Source organism: Electrona antarctica (assembly GCF_951216825.1).
Source record: "Electrona antarctica genome assembly, chromosome: 13".
In the NCBI taxonomy this organism is placed as follows: domain Eukaryota; kingdom Metazoa; phylum Chordata; class Actinopteri; order Myctophiformes; family Myctophidae; genus Electrona; species Electrona antarctica.
The window spans coordinates 28,330,788-28,348,938 of record NC_136794.1 but is presented as its reverse complement, the minus strand read 5'-3'; the positions used below and the strand labels follow the sequence as shown (position 1 = coordinate 28,348,938).

General features: G+C 42.5%; 1 protein-coding gene across 1 annotated transcript in view; it reads left to right on the top strand.

Annotated features, from left to right (window-relative positions):
• Positions 1–217: 217 nt before the first annotated feature.
• The window catches only part of kif5c (kinesin family member 5C), a gene marked incomplete at both ends in the record, with an annotated part of 90,025 nt that continues 72,091 nt past the window's right edge, over positions 218–18,151 (top strand). Inside the window, 8 exons of the mRNA XM_079517749.1 lie at positions 218–343; positions 11,614–11,701; positions 12,826–12,899; positions 15,065–15,169; positions 16,456–16,504; positions 16,635–16,690; positions 17,179–17,266; positions 17,514–17,638. Of these exons, the coding sequence (XP_079373875.1) occupies positions 218–343; positions 11,614–11,701; positions 12,826–12,899; positions 15,065–15,169; positions 16,456–16,504; positions 16,635–16,690; positions 17,179–17,266; positions 17,514–17,638 (711 nt within the window). The remainder of the gene's footprint in view (positions 344–11,613; positions 11,702–12,825; positions 12,900–15,064; positions 15,170–16,455; positions 16,505–16,634; positions 16,691–17,178; positions 17,267–17,513; positions 17,639–18,151) is intronic.

Below are 18,151 nucleotides of genomic sequence, written 5' to 3'. Positions count from 1 at the left end.
CTTTTATCTCAGCTCCCAATTTAATTCATTTTAAGAGGGGGTTGCGTGCAGCCTCTTGGGAATTCCAATATCCTCTTCGAGCATATCGGCAGACAGACATGGATCCGCGCAGGAGTTAATGCTACTGCTGCTGGAAGTCAGAAAACACGCGAAGTGAGAGCAGAAGTAAAGAGAAGAAAGTTGACCTGCTGGTTTCTTCTGTTTGCAACCTGACACCATGGTGGATGCTGCGGAGTGCGGCGTGAAAGTGATGTGCAGGTTCAGGCCCCTCAACGAGTCGGAGCTCAACAGAGGAGACAAATATATACCCAAATTCAAGGGCGAAGACACCGTGGTTGTATCGGTGAGTAAGGAGAAAACAAACGTCTTATTTGTTTTTTATACATAGCCTGTGTTTGTTGTTTTATGTATCTCTTATGTAGGCCACACAGTATCGGTTTGCATAACTCTACTACGGATCTATCCATTCATCCATGATCCATCACACAATAGGTTGTTACCTGTCTGAGATGATGAAACAACTATGGGCATAATCACAATGTTAATATATTTGAGAGTTTGCACATATGTTGTAGACCTTATTTGTGTATAGTCAATTTAGTCAATTCTTAAGCCTATACAAAGCTTAGGCTACCTAACTATTTATGTAGTGAATAGGTTTTATAATTTTCTATAAGCTTTTTTTCTATAAGTCTATAAGCTTATACTATTTATGGCCCCACACACTTGATGTTGAAAGTGTTGAAATGCTTTATTCCTCATAGCGTAATATCTTTTTCTTATGTTGTGATTTTCCCCCCATTATTTGTTTATTTTTTTTGTCTGGTGCTGGCATGAAGCTTTGCTTCCAATTTGAGTGTTAGTTCATGACTATAGTAGGCCTATAGTCCTTTTCATTTTGAGTATAGTCACTAAATATAATCAAATAATCAAAATGTAAACGACCGCAGAAGGTTTAAAGCTATCATGATTGTCAGAGGAGGCTCCCCTCAGTCTCATTTCATTTCCTGTGTTCTGATAAGGAACAGGCTTCTGTGAATCATCAGTGTCAACAGGCCTTCACTGCTAATGATTTAGCTAATTATCACATTATGATTCTTTTTGTCTTCCTATCCTTTATCTTCCAGTAGGCTAGTACGCTAGCTCTTATAAGGCTTCATCCTGCAAATGACTACCTTGGGGCTTACTGCCAAAGAAACGAGTCATATCATGGGGATTTCAGATATTGTGTTTATTTATTTGTATTCTTTTATTTTTTTGTCTTCACTTACAAGAGAATTGCATAATTATTTATGCAAACAGGAGGATGGTGTTCATACTGTAGTAGTTTCTATGCCTCTGCTTTTGATATCCTCCCGTCTGGTCATTCATTTTTATGACCGGTGGGGATATGTCTTATGTTATGCTTGCTTCTCTGGTCAGACTGCATGCATTTCATTTCTTATCCCTTGACACTAACAGGTAGTCTACAACATTAACAAACATCTGACTGACTACTAGCATTGTGTCGTGGAATTCGGTTTCAATTGATGAGGCAATAGGAGTTGAGACAACATTATTGTTGATGTTTATGCTCTAATGTGCAGGATATCATGGGGAGAAGTACGTTAGACACACAGTCTGACACAGATCGGCGGTGAGGTAGTTATAACAAGCTCAAGGATCAGACCTAGTCTGATAGCTGCTACAAGGACAAGCTGAACCAATTTAACAATTAAAACAATTTAGCTATCATGCCTAGTAGAGACCTACAGGCTACCAAGCTGTGATATCATAATGTATTATATTAACTGATGGTAAAATATAAAGGTTAGATATAATATAAACAACCATAACAACAATATAGTATAATGTATAATTCTTCCTCAATTGTGAGGTCTTGGCACATGAAGGCCAGTAGGTATGGGATCAGCTCTGCTCAGCCTAAATGGAAGCATTTACGCCTCTGACTTTGTTTTCATTGACAGACGGCCCCCCAAATCGACTGGGCTGTAATTCATGTGGAAATCGCAGGGTCTGGTTTTAAGAGAAGAAGAAAGGACAGCTGGCTGAGGTTGTTTCAGCTAGCATAAATAAGCATCGTTTCTCACCGGTAATGGGGAAAAAGGGGGGCGTGTGTGTGTGTGTGTGTGTGTGTGTGTGTGTGTGTGTGTGTGTGTGTGTGTGTGTGTGTGTGTGTGCATGTGTGTGTGTGTGTGTGTGTGTGTGGGGGGGGGGGGGGGGGGGTTGGAAGAGGTGACTGCTTGCTGTCGAATCAGTCATGAGGATTTTACAAAGACATCATGTCTACGCATTTGTAGACACTGATTTTTAGTCAGTGATGTCAGTGATGTCAGTGTCAGTGATCACATGGTAAACTATAGGGCTCCAATCGTGGATTATTGTCTTCTTTCTTAGCTATTGTTCTCTTGATGACATTTTTTATATCAATGAATCGATTAACACAATTAACAGAATGCCATCGTGCAACAACAGTTAAAATAGCTGATCAACAAAGGGATCAATGGATGCCAGCTGCATCCCTATGGTAAATCTATGGTTTCTGCACCCACATGAATGGAATACCACGAGTGGCCCTTCCTAGTACTGCACTGTATATCTGACGATTAACCCTATTTTATAGTATCGTTTGGCGTATCGTCACGCGGCTAAAACAGACGATCTACAAGCTCACGACTTGTAGATGATCTGCTATTTTCAGGGGACACCAGGAAAGTGCAAATCACAACTATTAATCGTGATTAGTACGAGTACAGATGACTTTCAGTGTGAAGACATGTTGCTCATTGGGTTTATCTGTGGTATTGACCTGTGTGATGTCACTGTGCACTGTGTGTGGAGGGATGGGGAGATGGCTTGTACAATGTTCTGCCTGTTAACCCCATGTGTAATGGTGCAGGAGACGAGGGCAAGGTGCAAAAGCTGCTCAGACAAGATGAACTTGAATTCGTTTTCAGATTTACATAATAGTGAAACATAAAAATTGCGATGTTTCGATTACTTTTGCTTCATTGTACAGCCCTATTGCGTTATACTTATAATTACATAGAAAGCAGGACATGTGTTGTTACGAGTCTCCATTGTCTGTGGTAAACCATGATGGCATCTCTATTTTGGACAGGCGGGAACAAAATGAAGCAAATGTGTCTATTTCTGCTATATTTGAACAATTAAATCTATAGGGCGTAAGTGGTCAACGTATGCAGGGGATTCCGTAGTGCTGAAAGTGTCCCTGAGCTCTGCCCCTAGCCTTCCTCCTCCATTTGCACCCAGCAGCCCTTCCTTCCCTAAAGGCGCCATGCTGCTTGAGAGCAGCCTGGGCTGTTCACACATTATGTGCATAATATATATCTGTGCCTCATGAAGTCTATAGGCCTCCTTGGCTGTTCTCTAGCTGTCTGACGGAAATAGTTCACCCGCAAAAATGCAAGCGCTTCAAATGACTGAAATCCGCGATGCGCTGTGAGCTTGTAGGTCACCTATTTGTGCCTAATGTTCGCTAGTGTTCAGGGGATTCATCTGTGATTTGGCTGCACTGTGTGTCATCCTACATGTCTATCTGTTCGCTCTGCAGGACGTGTGGAGAACAGAACACACAGTGCTTGGACAGTAATATGGTCACAATCTGTAACCCATTCTGTTAGAATTTTGTTTTCATGCAAATAGCAAATATGTCTTGAGTGATTAGATAGAGAGCACTCTGTGTGTGTGTGTGTGTGTGTGTGTGTGTGTGTGTGTGTGTGTGTGTGTGTGTGTGTGTGTGTGTGTGTGTGTGTGTGTGTGTGTGTGTGTGTGTGTGTGTGTGTGTGTGTTTATGCATGCACTTGTGGTTATGTACAGCAAAACAGAACAAGATAAATTGATTATATGGATGATTATGCCATACATTTCTTGTGTGCATGCTCCACATTACCTCCTAGATGCCACACCACTATATGCATTGTACAGTTGTCTGGCACGGTCTTGATGGCAGACCACTTAAACAGAATAATCTACTTGTCTCCATTCATTCAATAATTGCTGTTATTCTACTAAACAATTAACATCCTGTGGTATTGTTCTGAGCCTATTGACTGAACCCCCATCCCCATCCCAGCCCATGCGTTTGGAGGAGGCCACAGGGCAGATCTGTCTAGTACTCCGGTGTTTTATTAAGTATGCACATGTATTATCATGTGCAGCGTCATTTAAACGGAATTCTGCTCATTATGGAACTGTTGAATAATGAATGGGGTCGCGACCCATGGAAACCTGGTCTTTGTGAGCTCTGTGAAGGGTGTGGAGGGTGGAGGGGCAGTGAAACAGCAGCGTTGCCAAATATTATTAACCTGGCTCCAGACCATATAGACTCCACTGACACTCTGATAATTACTGATGATCAGCCTAAAATATTGGTAGTTGCTGGTTGTGTTTTTTGTTTCTAAAGTGTATAGTTGCTTATTTTGGGATTGTTTCCTAATATATAAAAACTAGTGATGCACGATATAATCAGTAGCATATCGAAATCGGCCATAAAAATGCCATATCGGTATCGGATCGGTCTCAACATAATCCAAATTATTTTCACAGATATTGATGACGCAATAATAATGTGACCGCCAATGGCTCTGTCGCTTTTGTTTGGTGTATTTCTAATGTTTGAAGGCAGCATAATCCGTATAATATCAGAATCGGTCAGAATCGGTATCGGCAGATACTATATGACCCTGCCAATAATCGGAGATCGGATATCGGTCTCTGTCATAATTTTTATATTCGTGCATCCCTATTACGAACCAGTGCATGGTTCTCAAACATTTTCATGTCAAGGAACCCCAAGTTAATTATGTATTTGTCTCGCATCTGAACTCGCATCTGAAAATATTTTGTGCCAGGGAGTGAACCCCATTCAAGATGTTTTTGAAAGTAACTGATGTATACAATATATGGGTTTAAACTGCTCATAATGTTCTCATATAGTCGCTTCTTTTGGGCTTGTTTTCACAAACCTGGTTTTCTTACAGTGGTGATCAGTGCTTACATCTACACAGACCAAATTATGTGCATAATCTGTCATGTAAGGGAGGTGGTGCAAGAGTCTTTTAAACAAAATTCATTCCTTTCCCAGTACAGTAACTGTACTACTACTACTGTAAGTGATTGTACTTCAGTACATTGTTTGTGCCATCAGGTCTTGAGGGTGGATTTCAGTGGGTGACGACTTGCTATTCTTTGCTGTGTATGTAATGCAAATCCTCTGCGTTCCGGACGCTTGGCTTTTATGCTAGCTTTTATTGATTTGCCAGCACGAGTGACATTTTAAAGCCAGTCACCAATCCACAAAGAGGCTCATTACATGCGCATACATTTTAAAGGCCCCACAACAGTATTACCAAGCAATGGCGACTGGCCAGTGGAAATGGGGAATATATGTAACGCAACAAGGCAAGGCTGTTTTATCTGTAACAAGTCAATTCCATGTGCTTCAGAACATTATTATACAAAATTATACAATGACATTAGGATTACGGATGGGTCCGAATAATCAAATATTTGATGAATCGTAAATAGGATAAAAATCTAATATGAAAAAAAGAAAAGAAAGAAAAAAACAAAACAGGGTTGTTGATTATTTGAATAATCATTATTAATATAATATGGTAATCAATTTCCATTTTGGTCACTTCTACACATCCCTACATCATAAAACAAAAGCAGTGAAAAATAAACAGATACAACAATTACAGTGCAGAAGAGAAAGAAAAAGAAAAGAAAAGTTAACTCAATCAAAGGCAGCGTCTTTCTGGGAGTTTGTTTCAGATTTGTGGTGCATAAAAACTAAATGCTGCTCCACGTTTACTTTAGTTTTTTTGGGTCACAAAGCAGACCTTTCCCAGATGACCTGGCTGGGAGATCTGGACAGTTCATGATATCGTATAAGATCAGAATTTTATTTTGCCCCTAAACCATTCAAAGCTTTATAAACCAACAGTAGTGCTTTGAAATCAATTCTTTGACACACAGGGAGCCAGTGAATGTAAACAATTCCACAGGTTACTGGGGGTTCAGCTGCAGTGCGAAATTGATTTTCAGCATTCAGGAATACAAATAGAAGAAGGGGGGATTAAATAAATACATTATCTGTGAAATATTTAACAGCAGACATTCCATATCCAAGCCTGAGCCATTGCGGTGTTGTCCGATCTCTATCACATCGCTGCGCTGTGTAGCTGTCGCCCCTGCTTTATGTCAACACGTAGCCCTTATTCCACACCAACACCACAGATGGGATGTGATTAGGTTTTGTCACCATGGTCCATGAAGAGAGGGATGACATATGGGTGGGGGGTGGGTAGGCTTTTAGGACCCCCTCACAATCCAGAAAACCAGACACGTCCTCTATATTGCCTTTAAATTGTCTCCAGAACTAATTGATTCTAATTGTCGACTCTACAGCGGTCAGAAACTGGCAGGTGTTTCTCCACAATTGTTTCTGCCCGATAGCAATGTCAGCTGACAGCAATATGAGTTGTTATTTGGAGAGTAGTACGAATGTAATGATTCAGGCATGAATAGCAGATTATTAAATATAGACAGTGTTGTTGTTCTTAGAGAGAAGATTATTTCAGTTTGTTTTACATTCAACAAGTGCAGTTTCATGGCTATTTGTGTTGTACTGTGAGAGTATTTTGTTAGGTGTGTGTGTGTGTGTGTGTGTGTGTGTGTGTGTGCGTGCGTGCGTGCGTGCGTGGGTGGGTGGTTTCATTGAACGTTCACTTGCTTCGAGGGGGCAGAACGGAGCCGAGCTGCAGGGTCTCCTGGGTAATTCAGTCTCCATGACGATGCAAGCTGAAGGCTGTTGACACATGATTGGTGGGAGCATCAGACAGACAGACAGACAGACAGACAGACAGACAGACAGACAGACAGACAGACAGACAGACAGACAGACAGACAGACAGACAGACAGACAGACAGACAGACACTTGATTGGTGGGGAGCAGCAGACAGACAGACAGACAGACAGACAGACAGACAGACAGACAGACAGACAGACAAACAGACAGACAGACAGACAGACAGACAGACAGACAGACAGACAGACAGACAGACAGACAGACAGAAATACCACAGACACATGCACGCATGCATGCACACAGAAGAGAGGGGGGAAATAGATGTTGCACATCGATTTGTGTTATGTGGGTAAACATAATCGTCTCTGTCGAGTGGATATCTCATATGTCCTCGTACATCCTATGTAGTGTTTTCAGGATTCAAATTCCAAAACAGCAAAAAATAGCAGATCTACAAGCTCGAAACGCTTCGTGGTCCATGCCTCTGCTTTTGATATCCCTCTCTGGCTATTATAATGGCCTATCTTTTATGCCCCCCCCCCCTTTTTCAAATCAAACCCTTGTGGTATTGGAACAGCGGATGTGCAGAAGACAGTAGGCCTACGGTGGTGTACGGTGTGTGTGTGTGTGTGTGTGTGTGTGTGTGTGTGTGTGTGTGTGTGTGTGTGTGTGTGTGTGTGTGTGTGTGTGTGTGTGTGTGTGTGTGTGTGTGTGTGTGTGTGTGTGTGTGTGTGTGTGTGTGTGTGTGTGTGTGTGTGTGTGTGTGTGTGTGTGTGTGTGTGTGTGTGTGTGTGTGTGTGCGTGCGTGCGTGCGTGGTGAGGACGTGTTGATGTAATCATGCCTGCATCTTTCCACAGGGTTGGGGAACATCAGGCACTCTACCACAGGCCATGGCTGTCCCAAGGGACACTGCATCAATTATTGAGAGGACCAACATGGCATTTAGACTGTGTGAAGTTACACACACATAAGTACAGCTGAGGTCATGTCCATATAACTGTGGACCCCTCATTAGCATGATTTGGACACGGACCCCCATACAAGTTTTGTGTTTTTAAATTGTTCCAAAAAATAGTTGCTCTACAAGCTCACAACGCATCATCTGCTATTTTCAAATGGCCAGTGTAGATAAAGGTTAAAGTGGTAACTAATTTTGCTGTGGAGGAACCCCTTCAAGGACCCCTGGGGGACCCCACTTTGAGACCCACTGGTAGAAAGTGTGAGAGAGAGAAAGATAAAGGGGCTTAAATCAACAGCAATCATTTTTCTATCGCCTTTTGATTTGCCAAGGGACACCTGAAGGCTACCGACAGCCAATCAGTGCAGGCCTCACCCAGTAGGATGCTGTTTCCGTGGTGACTATAATATAGTCTGTAAAAAAAATAAAAACATGTCTCTCTCTGCTGACACTCTGTCTGTCTGTCTGTCTGTCTGTCTGTCTGTCTGTCTGTCTGTCTGTCTGTCTGTCTGTCTGTCTGTCTGTCTGTCTGTCTGTCTGTCTGTCTGTCTGCCTGCCTGCCTGTCTGTCTGTCTGCCTGTCTGTCTGTCTGTCATCAACATTTTATGTTGAAACAATTGCCCCGCTTTGTGTAGTAATCCATGCCGTATGCCGGCTCTCCAGTAAAAGCTTGATTATCCTTCGTCGAGCTACAAGCTACAAGCTTGTAGCTACAGTAGCAACATAGATAGATTTCCGCTATTTTTGCCGAAAGTGCCCTTTTTATAAATGCCATTCTCTGCTCGTCCCTGCTCTGCCCGCTAATCTCTCACCTACATACAGTGCACTCATGGCCCCCGTTTGGAACCCTTGACCCCCTCTCTCCTCTCATGCTATAAAATCTTCTGGCAGAGACGTCCCTTTCCCATGCTGTCAGACAGAGAGCTGTCCACAACAGAACAAAGACATGCAGAGCTGCAGGAGGAAGCCCTCCATCCCCCCTTTCCCTTTACACTAATACTAATACTTGTATAGCAGACTGGATGCAAGGCCCTCCATCCCCCCTTTCCCTTTACACTAATACTAATACTTGTATAGCAGACTGGATGCAAGGCCCTCCATCCCCCCTTTCCCTTTACACTAATACTAATACTTGTATAGCAGACTGGATGCAAGGCCCTCCATCCCCCCTTTCCCTTTACACTAATACTAATACTTGTATAGCAGACTGGATGCAAGGCCTTTGTTTTTTGCTGCACCAATAATGTGGTGTCTCTTTTCTTATTGATTGCTAATCACTATAAAGGGCTGTCACTGATTATGCCGTTTCACTTGACGATTAATTTAATGGCATCTTTGCCATTGGACATTGGAACACATAAATAAGAAAATAAATGTGCACAGAGCAGGTATGACAAATAACAGAAATGTACAAATAAATGATTAAAAAAGAATGAATGTAGGATTACAAAATAGGCAGTTTTTAATCTTTTTATACTTTAATGTTTTTCTTTTTCTTTTTAATGTGGAAATAGCCGATCTACAAGCTCACAGTGTTTGAAAATGTATGAACATTTTTCAACATGGTAATGATTATCTCAAATTACTGTGATTATTGGCTATTATGTAATAACTGTGACATGTCTACAAATTATCTTTTGTTGTAGGAGAACAAAGGCTTGTGGAGAATTGTTTGGGAAGCGAGAGATATGTATCATACATGTTTTAGAGATATGTATCATACATGTTTTATGGTGCTGTGTTAAGTTTCTATACATGCAGAAGGGATGGGTCCCATGTACGTAATGGACTATGTCCGGGTCTGGGAATGTTATTCAATGCCTCAGTGTGCACATGCACATGCACATGCACATGCACATGCACATGCACATGCACATGCACATGCACATGCACATGCACATGCACATGCACATGCACATGGAAGCTATACGGTAGAAGTGCTGCAGTAAGCATATACCACCACAACCACCCACTGCTGCCTCGATCTGTGCACGTGTGTTTGTGTGTGCACGTTGTGTGTGTACACTTAGATTGTAATGAGATTAATAGAATACAGAACCTCTTATCACTAGATAGAGGTTTTGAATATTGGAGAAAAATGGATGATTATTGAAGTTCAAGAGCGTCTGTCTGTCTGTCTGTCTGTCTGTCTGTCTGTCTGTCTGTCTGTCTGTCTGTCTGTCTGTCTGTCTGTCTGTCTGTCTGTCTGTCTGCCTGTCTGTCTGTCTGTCTGTCTGTCTGTCTGTCTGTCTGTCTGTCTGATTGATTAAGGGGAATACAGCCTCATAAGACAATTCCAAAGCAGTAATTTATGAAAGATGAGTGAAAACAAATGACTTCTACAGTATGTATTATGTACTGACACGTGATATTGTGTGTGTGTGTGTGTGTGTGTGTGTGTGTGTGTGTGTGTGTGTGCGTGAGTGCGTGCGTGCGTGCGTGTGTGCGTGCGTGCGTGCGTGCGTGCGTGTGCTCCATAATTAAACTCCATAATTAAACTCCATAATTAAACTTAAAATTAAATAAATTAATGCCCCTACTTCGTCATGTCAGAGTGTCGCATAAAAAGTATTGAAAATGTCAGATAAATAAGCTCACGAGATTTCCACCCGACAGCGGCAAAATAAAATTGACTATGATGATGATGATTATCATTAAATCACAGCTTGACACGGTGTAGGACTGCGCATCTTCAAACTATCAGCTGGTGTGTTGCATTGTGTCACACTCACACAGTGGTTGGTCTACGGTGGACTGTGGTGAGGGAAACACATGGCTGCCACAGCAGAGTCCCCTGACGGGCAGCGGTGGCCGGGCACTGCCACCCTGTGCGCTGCGTGCTTCCTTTGGGCTGTTAGCTCATGTGTCATGCTTTGACACCCTTCATCTGTTTAAACATTCTGAAATGCCCCCCCCGTCTCACCAACACCCAGGGGAAGGCAGCACACGGCTGTGTGCAGACGTTTTTGTTTATTTGTCTTGCACCATGCAGCGACCGGTGCATGTGCACAGCATACCTCTTTTAACATGGTTTAGCTGAGAATCATTGTGCATTCTGTCCGGAGTCGAGTGTCCTCTGCTTCATGCTGCTGGATGTGGTGGTGTGAATCAAATTGAGGGGTGATGCATTTGAACAGGGAATTTCATTTATTTTTTTCATCATGTATTTGTTCCACTTATGGTAATGCAGCTACAGGATGTGTTTGTGTCACAATTATTCCTGAGACTGAAATGGAATAGCATGCACTCTGCACACGAAGGCTCATTCACCCACAATACAATAAGAGAGGGAAAATGCCTGCAGTCAGCAGTCAACACTCCATTCATATTCAATAATACTCAAGCTTGTCTCTGACTAGAAGACAATCCTGAAAAATGTCTCTCACAAATTAATAATTGTGTAGCTCATACTTTGTCAGTTAAAGCAGTGGTTCTCAACCTAGTGGTCCCGCGGGTCCACTGGCGGGCCTCAAGGATATTACAATGAGCCCCCACATAAGTGCCCAAACACTAAGATTTTAATGATAATATAACATTAGCAATTTAGCATCTGTGACGCATTATGAGATTGTAGGTCTGCTATTCTCGGCTGTTTTACACCATCGCGCAACGGCACATAAATTAATCTTGGGTTGAATTGTTATAATGTCAGCCTTTCCTGCAGACCTGTAAGTATACAAGAGCGTTTGGCATACAACAAGAGCATTTGGCCCTGTCCTAAATGAAAGCACTGCCATTGGAGCTGTTATTTAGGTTGGGAGTGTGTTCCAGAGCCTGAGGACCGCATTGATGTGACCACGTGTTTTTGTTGTTTGCAGGGAAAGCCCTATGTGTTCGACCGGGTCCTGCCTCCCAACACGGAACAGGAGCAGGTCTACGATGCCTGTGCTAAGCCCATCGTCAAAGGTAAGAACGACTAACTGTAAATACTGCCTCTGCCTGTAACAAAAGCATCTGAGGGGTTCTCAAGGGTCCATTTGGTTACACTTGTACACTCTCAGGGTTACAGTACTTCACAAGAGCCACTGGGTTAACCCATTTAGGCCTGACCTTTTAGAAAAATCTTCTAAATCCTCCAGTTTTCTGAAATAAATATTTTCACGATTTTTCAAAAATAGCAGACCTACAAGCTGGCGCGCTATGAGCTTGTAGATCTGCTATTTTTCAATAGCTAAATTATAACAATGTTTAAAACACCAAAAGGGGTTCCCGCCCCAAAATGGGTTAATAATACCCAAGAACAATAAGGTCATTGTCAAGTTAGATATTAGTCTGGAACTTTGTGTGGAAGATCTATGTCCAAGGGGTGGTTATAAACAGATTCATCAAAAAAGTCTCACTTTGAATAGTGGGCTCTGATTGGTCACTCACAACTCTGGGGTATTACAATGTATTCAAACTGATGAGTGCCAGATAGAGATGCACCGAAAGGGAAATTCTTGGCTGAAACCGAATATCGAATATAGGAAACAGTTGGCCGAAAACCGAATACCGAATATCCGAATATGATGAATATTATATATATTTTTTCCTACCATTGTTGTCATGGCCGTACCTTAAAGCTACCTGATTTATGGCAAAATAAATGGTTATGGCAAAACTTAACTTAACTAATAATCACTATTATGGGTCCTAAAACATGTATTCAGCTCTTTTGAATGCATTAATTGCATACACTATTCTGTGATATATTCTCTGCCTATTCGGGCCGAAACCGAATAGGCCGAAAATGCATTTTTAGCCATTTTCTGCCGAATATTTTCTGCGGACGAATATTCGGTGTATCACTAGTGCCAGACCAATCTCTCCAGGGATTATTTTTTTCTGTCGCAGATTTGTCTGATTGCCAGACTAATTAGGTAGTAAAGTCATGAGATGAGATTAATTGAATGCGTATTGTGTGTGTGTGTGTGTGTGTGTGTGTGTGTGTGTGTGTGTGTGTGTGTGTGTGTGTGCGTCGCGTGCGTGCGTGCGTGCGTGCGTGCGTGCGTGCGTGCGTGCGTGCGTGCGTGCGTGCGTGTTGTTCCTAGATGTTCTGGGAGGATACAACGGGACCATCTTTGCCTACGGTCAGACCGCGTCAGGAAAGACCCACACCATGGAGGTCAGTATGGAGACCCTCCCTCTTTTTAAACACATGAACCCTAGCATCCCTATTCTGGGGCTAAAACAATGCCAGATATAGCTGATCTAGAAGCTCACAACAGGATGCAACGTGACACATATAAAGGGTTTGAGTGTGAAACGGGTAATAGGAATGCATTTCCACTGAGAATGCGGCTTTCTTGACAATTGATCTTACAATAAATGCAAAGAATCGTCTGCATTCCACATATCTCAAGAACCGTTCTACCGCCCACATCGCAGACGACCCGAGGGAGTGCAGGGCCCGGTGCCAAGTCGGTTGGATAGGTGGTTGCATGGCTGAGGGAAGTAGGGGTGCTGGGGGGGCTGTAGCACCCCCTCCCCCCAGGCACAGCCCCCCCTCGAACAGGAGGGGAAGAAGAAAAAAAAGAATAAAATATGCTGTATCACAGTATTGGCACCTTATCCTGGTTAATTGCCTGTGTCAGTTCGTTCATATAACTTGCGTGTGGAGAGGGAAAGTAAAGGCCTCGTTTGCGCGTGAAAATGCGCGAAAATGCGCGTGCATGATGCGCGTGCATGCGCATTTTTGCGGCGCGAGCTACGCGCGCGCACCCCCTACGCGCGCGCACCCCCTACGCGCGCGCACCCCCTACTAGACGCTCAGCCCCTGCGAGTCTAAAGTACTTCCCGCGGGCCTGGGTGGTTGTCCAGAACCGCCAGCAAAGACACTGACCGTGGCTCAATATGAGCCAATTGATTGCCATGGCATGGTGGCAACCCCAGCCTATAAGCTTGATCTCCCATGCTTCCCCAGACTGAACGTGAAATGTACTCTGTCTTCTCGCTAATAGCAGTGGGAAGTGACACCTCAGGCTGTGATAGTCTATAACACTTTTATTGGCCAGTCAATAATGTTTTATTGCATTTTTGTAGCTTTGGGGATCCGCTGAAGGAAATGGGTCTGGGGGAATCCTGGACTGAATTAATAATATATATGAGCTGAAAATGAAATACCCTTGAGGGGCCGTTTTATATTTGTGTGGTATATTTACTTATTTATACTGTAGTTAGTTATAGAAGAAAGATGGATAATGTTCTAATGTTTGAGTGGGTATTTGAGTGGGTAGAAAAAGGAAATGTCATGATGATTTTAAGTAAAAACACCAATCACCTTAAAAATCTAGATATTTTGAATTTGTTTATATTCATGAAACTAAATCACATTTAATGCATCACCATCGTGCTATTACATTCCATACATGTAATGTATTACATTCCATACATGTAATGTACATACTTTACATTTGCATTATATGCAATTGCAAAGTCATGTGTACAGTTTGTATTTTATTACATCTTGTGTCCTCCAAGCAAGGTGTTTTTCATTCAGCTACTTTAGAAAGGGGCTCTTACTGTAAGGTGATAATGATGTGATTCTTAAATGTCATTTAATTTAACCACTTAAACCCTCTAGAGTCTAGAGGTGCCCACACTTTTTTGACTTGAGAGCTACTTTCAAAATGACCAGCTCAACAAGATCTACCTACCGAAAAAAGAATATTATACCGTTGCTGAAAATAGTTTAAATATGGAATAGGGGCGCTGGCGTTACATATAAGACAAATGCACTTGGAATGGAGAAATGGAATAGGTAGGTATCTGTAATGCTACTGACGTTTGTGCACAGCAACACTCTTGAAAACAAAATATTGCATTGTGGGTTTGAGCTGACAGGCCCTTTTTGATCAATGAATCAATGAATCAAGTCACCTTAATTCAACTGGCAGATGCCAAAAATATATTTTTTTAATACTTTTTTAGGGGCATGTCATGGGGTCTACCTGCACAGCCCTTGTGATCTACTGGTAGATCACGATCTACCTTTTGGGCACCCCTGCTCTAGACTTAGTAAACTGCACCTGAGTTTGAGTTGGCTCTGTAGAAAACAGTCCCACTGTTTTCTTTCTCACTGCACCATTGAGCTATTTTTGGCTAATGTTCCCCCCAGAATACGTATGCTGGGGTTCAAGTGGTTAATTTAATTGAATTGTATTTAAAATGGTCTCTTATATTGTTATTATTATCAAATGATCCAAACACAACAGACCATTATACATGTATATGCGTGTTGAACATGACGTGTTGTGATTGCGTGTGACCATAATGATTTACTCCACGCAGGGGAAGCTGCATGACGCCCAGCAGATGGGCATCATTCCTCGTATCGCCAGGGACATCTTTGACCACATCTACTCCATGGACGAGAACCTGGAGTTTCACATCAAGGTAACAACGAGCCTCTGTATGTGCAAAACACTGAAGATAAACCTGGTTTAAACCCATTTAGACCTGAGGCCACGTCTGTGTCGCTTTATAGCTTTTAACCACTTTTATAGCCATTATTTTAAACTGTAGCTGTTGAAAAATAGCAGATCTACAGATCCATCCTTAATGGGTTAAAAAAGGTCATGATAACTACTGCCCTCTGTAAGGCTGCAACTATGCATTATTTTCAACGATGCATACATTCTATCAATACATTTTTCAATTCAACGAATTATAATCGTGTTGCACAGTTGTAGCACAAAAACAGCAAAAATAGCCAGTCTACAATGCGGCGCGATGCCGATGCACCGTGTTGTAAGTTTATAGATTCGTTACTGTCACTATTTTAACCCATTTTGACCTGAGATCAGATTCTACAAATGTCTTCTACATCCTGACAGTTTTCTGAAAAAGCTATGTTTCTATGTCAGTCGTTCTTCGATTTTTCAAAAATAGCAGACCTACAAGCTCATAGCGCGCCACTCGGTGGCGCGCTATGAGCTTGTAGATCTGCTATTTTGGGGGGGAAGAAAAGCAAAAATGTGATTTCTTCCCCAAAACCATGTGAGTATAGTATTACACGTATAGAGATCAGTCTATATGTCCTGACCTGAATGTACTGGAGTCTATTCACACACAGTCATATTCAGCACGATGTAACTTCCCTCATTGTGTTGTTTGTGCCTCATTAAAGTGAGGTCACTTTACAGTCAACTGGACACAGATGAGTGTAACACACAGGAAGTGTGTAAATAGAATCAGTCCTGTAATGATGACACATCCCACTGATACTGTACCTCTGTGGGCCATATGTCCACTAGCATCCAGCTGGTGTGTCACGTGTGTGTGTGTGTGTGTGTGTGTGTGTGTGTGTGTGTGTGTGTGTGTGTGTGTGTGTGTGTGTGTGTGTGTGTGTGTGTGTGTGTGTGTGTGTGTGTGTGTGTGTGTGTGTGTGTGTGTGTGTGTGTGTGTGTGTGTGTGTGTGTGTGTGTGTGTGTGTGTGTGTGTGACTGTGCGTGCGTGCGTGCGTGCGTGCGTGCGTGCGTGCGTGCGTGCGTGCGTGTGTGCGTGCGTGCGTGGCACGATGTGTGTTTGTGTGTGTGTGTGCGCGGCCGTGCGCGTGCATTCAATTGAAAACAAATTACTCAATATATTTGAGTCAACATTGTCAAATCATGGCTTAATCAACTGATCAATCACTGATAACGCTATTAGAGATGATGATTCAGTCTTCCCTTTTTCTGTAGGTCTCCTATTTTGAAATCTACTTGGATAAGATCAGAGACCTGTTGGATGGTAGGTGAATTATTTCAATGTCGTCGTCGTCCCTGTCCCTCCCAATTATTATTTTTGTAGAGTTAGTAGAGTAGAAAATCTGCTTCAGCACAGAATCGGGACTTAAGAGGTGTTTGTTTCTTTATTTTAGTGTCAAAGACCAACCTGGCCGTGCACGAGGATAAGAACAGAGTCCCGTTTGTTAAGGTTGGTGTTGGTGCTATCATCACCACTTATTATATACACTTTATTATATTACACTATACTGTTAGCAGAGGTGGACAGACATATACTGTATGATAACATATTGTTCATCATTTTGGTCGGTCCAAAACGGTTCAGGATTCAAATAAACCCCCCCGCAAAAGTAGCAGATCTACAAGCTCAAAACGCATCGATTCGGACCGTGTTTCGAGCTTGCTTATCTGCTTACTTTTGATGCTTTTGTGTGATGTTGTTGTATGATCATGTAGGACGTTAATAAAAAAAAAACACAAAAAGTAAAATTTGGAGAGTTTTTTGTCCGACAGTGATGACATACAGTAGCCTATATACTATATATGCATACTTTATATGCACAAATTTGGCACAACTCTTCATTCCTCCTCTGATTATTACATAGAATTAGCATTTTCACTCTAATTATACTAGGTATGTCGTCCAAAGTGTGCTGTGTTGCTGTGCTGTGTTCTCAGGGTTGTACGGAGCGCTTCGTCTCCAGTCCAGAGGAAGTGATGGACGTCATCGATGACGGCAAAGCCAACCGTCACGTGGCCGTCACCAGTCAGTACATTTCTTTTAAACTGCCACTGTTACACAGTCAGGTCTGCTTTACATGAGCCTGTAAAACCCTATATCAGGGCTTGGCAACCTCTTTGACGCATGAAGTGCCATACTTTAATTGTCTTGTTAGTCAGTGTGCCATATCAATATTACGTGTACTGTACGGGTCCATTTGGTTCCATTTGTACACGACAATGCATACTTCTATCATCAGTACTAAATCATGTGCCTCTGTGTTCTCCTGTAGACATGAACGAGCACAGCTCCCGCAGTCACAGTATCTTCCTCATCAACATCAAGCAGGAGAACGTGGAGACGGAGATGAAGCTGTCAGGGAAGCTCTATCTGGTGGACCTGGCTGGAAGTGAGAAGGTAGGCGGCTCCTCTCACTACTTTGGTTCCATAAGGTTCAGGGAAGCTCTATCTGGTGGACCGGGCTGGGGGGGGGGGGGGGGGGGGGGGGGGGGGGGTTGATGGGGGGGGTGTTTGGGCAGAACACAAGATGGTTCCTGGGGAGGTTTCTAGAGCACTGGCTCCCCAGTGCTCTGAGCACTGGTACTGGCACACATTTTTATGGGTCACTGTTTTTTGTTTCCTAACTTTTGTTTTTATTGTTAATATTATCCACAAAAAAAACAGCATGGATTAAAACAAAGTAAAAAACAAATCTGTCATTTCATGAATAAATAAAAGAAAGGATTTTGATTGGGGTCCCAGAGATAAATGGGGGCTGTGGCCTAATAATGCATAAAGTGGGGCTCCCTCTTGATAGAGACAGAATGTCTCACATGAACAGCAGTGTGTTTCCAGTCTCACACCCACAGGCAAAGTATATTTGCTCTTAAAATAAAGAGATGGAAGAGACATGAAGTCATCCCCGTTTTA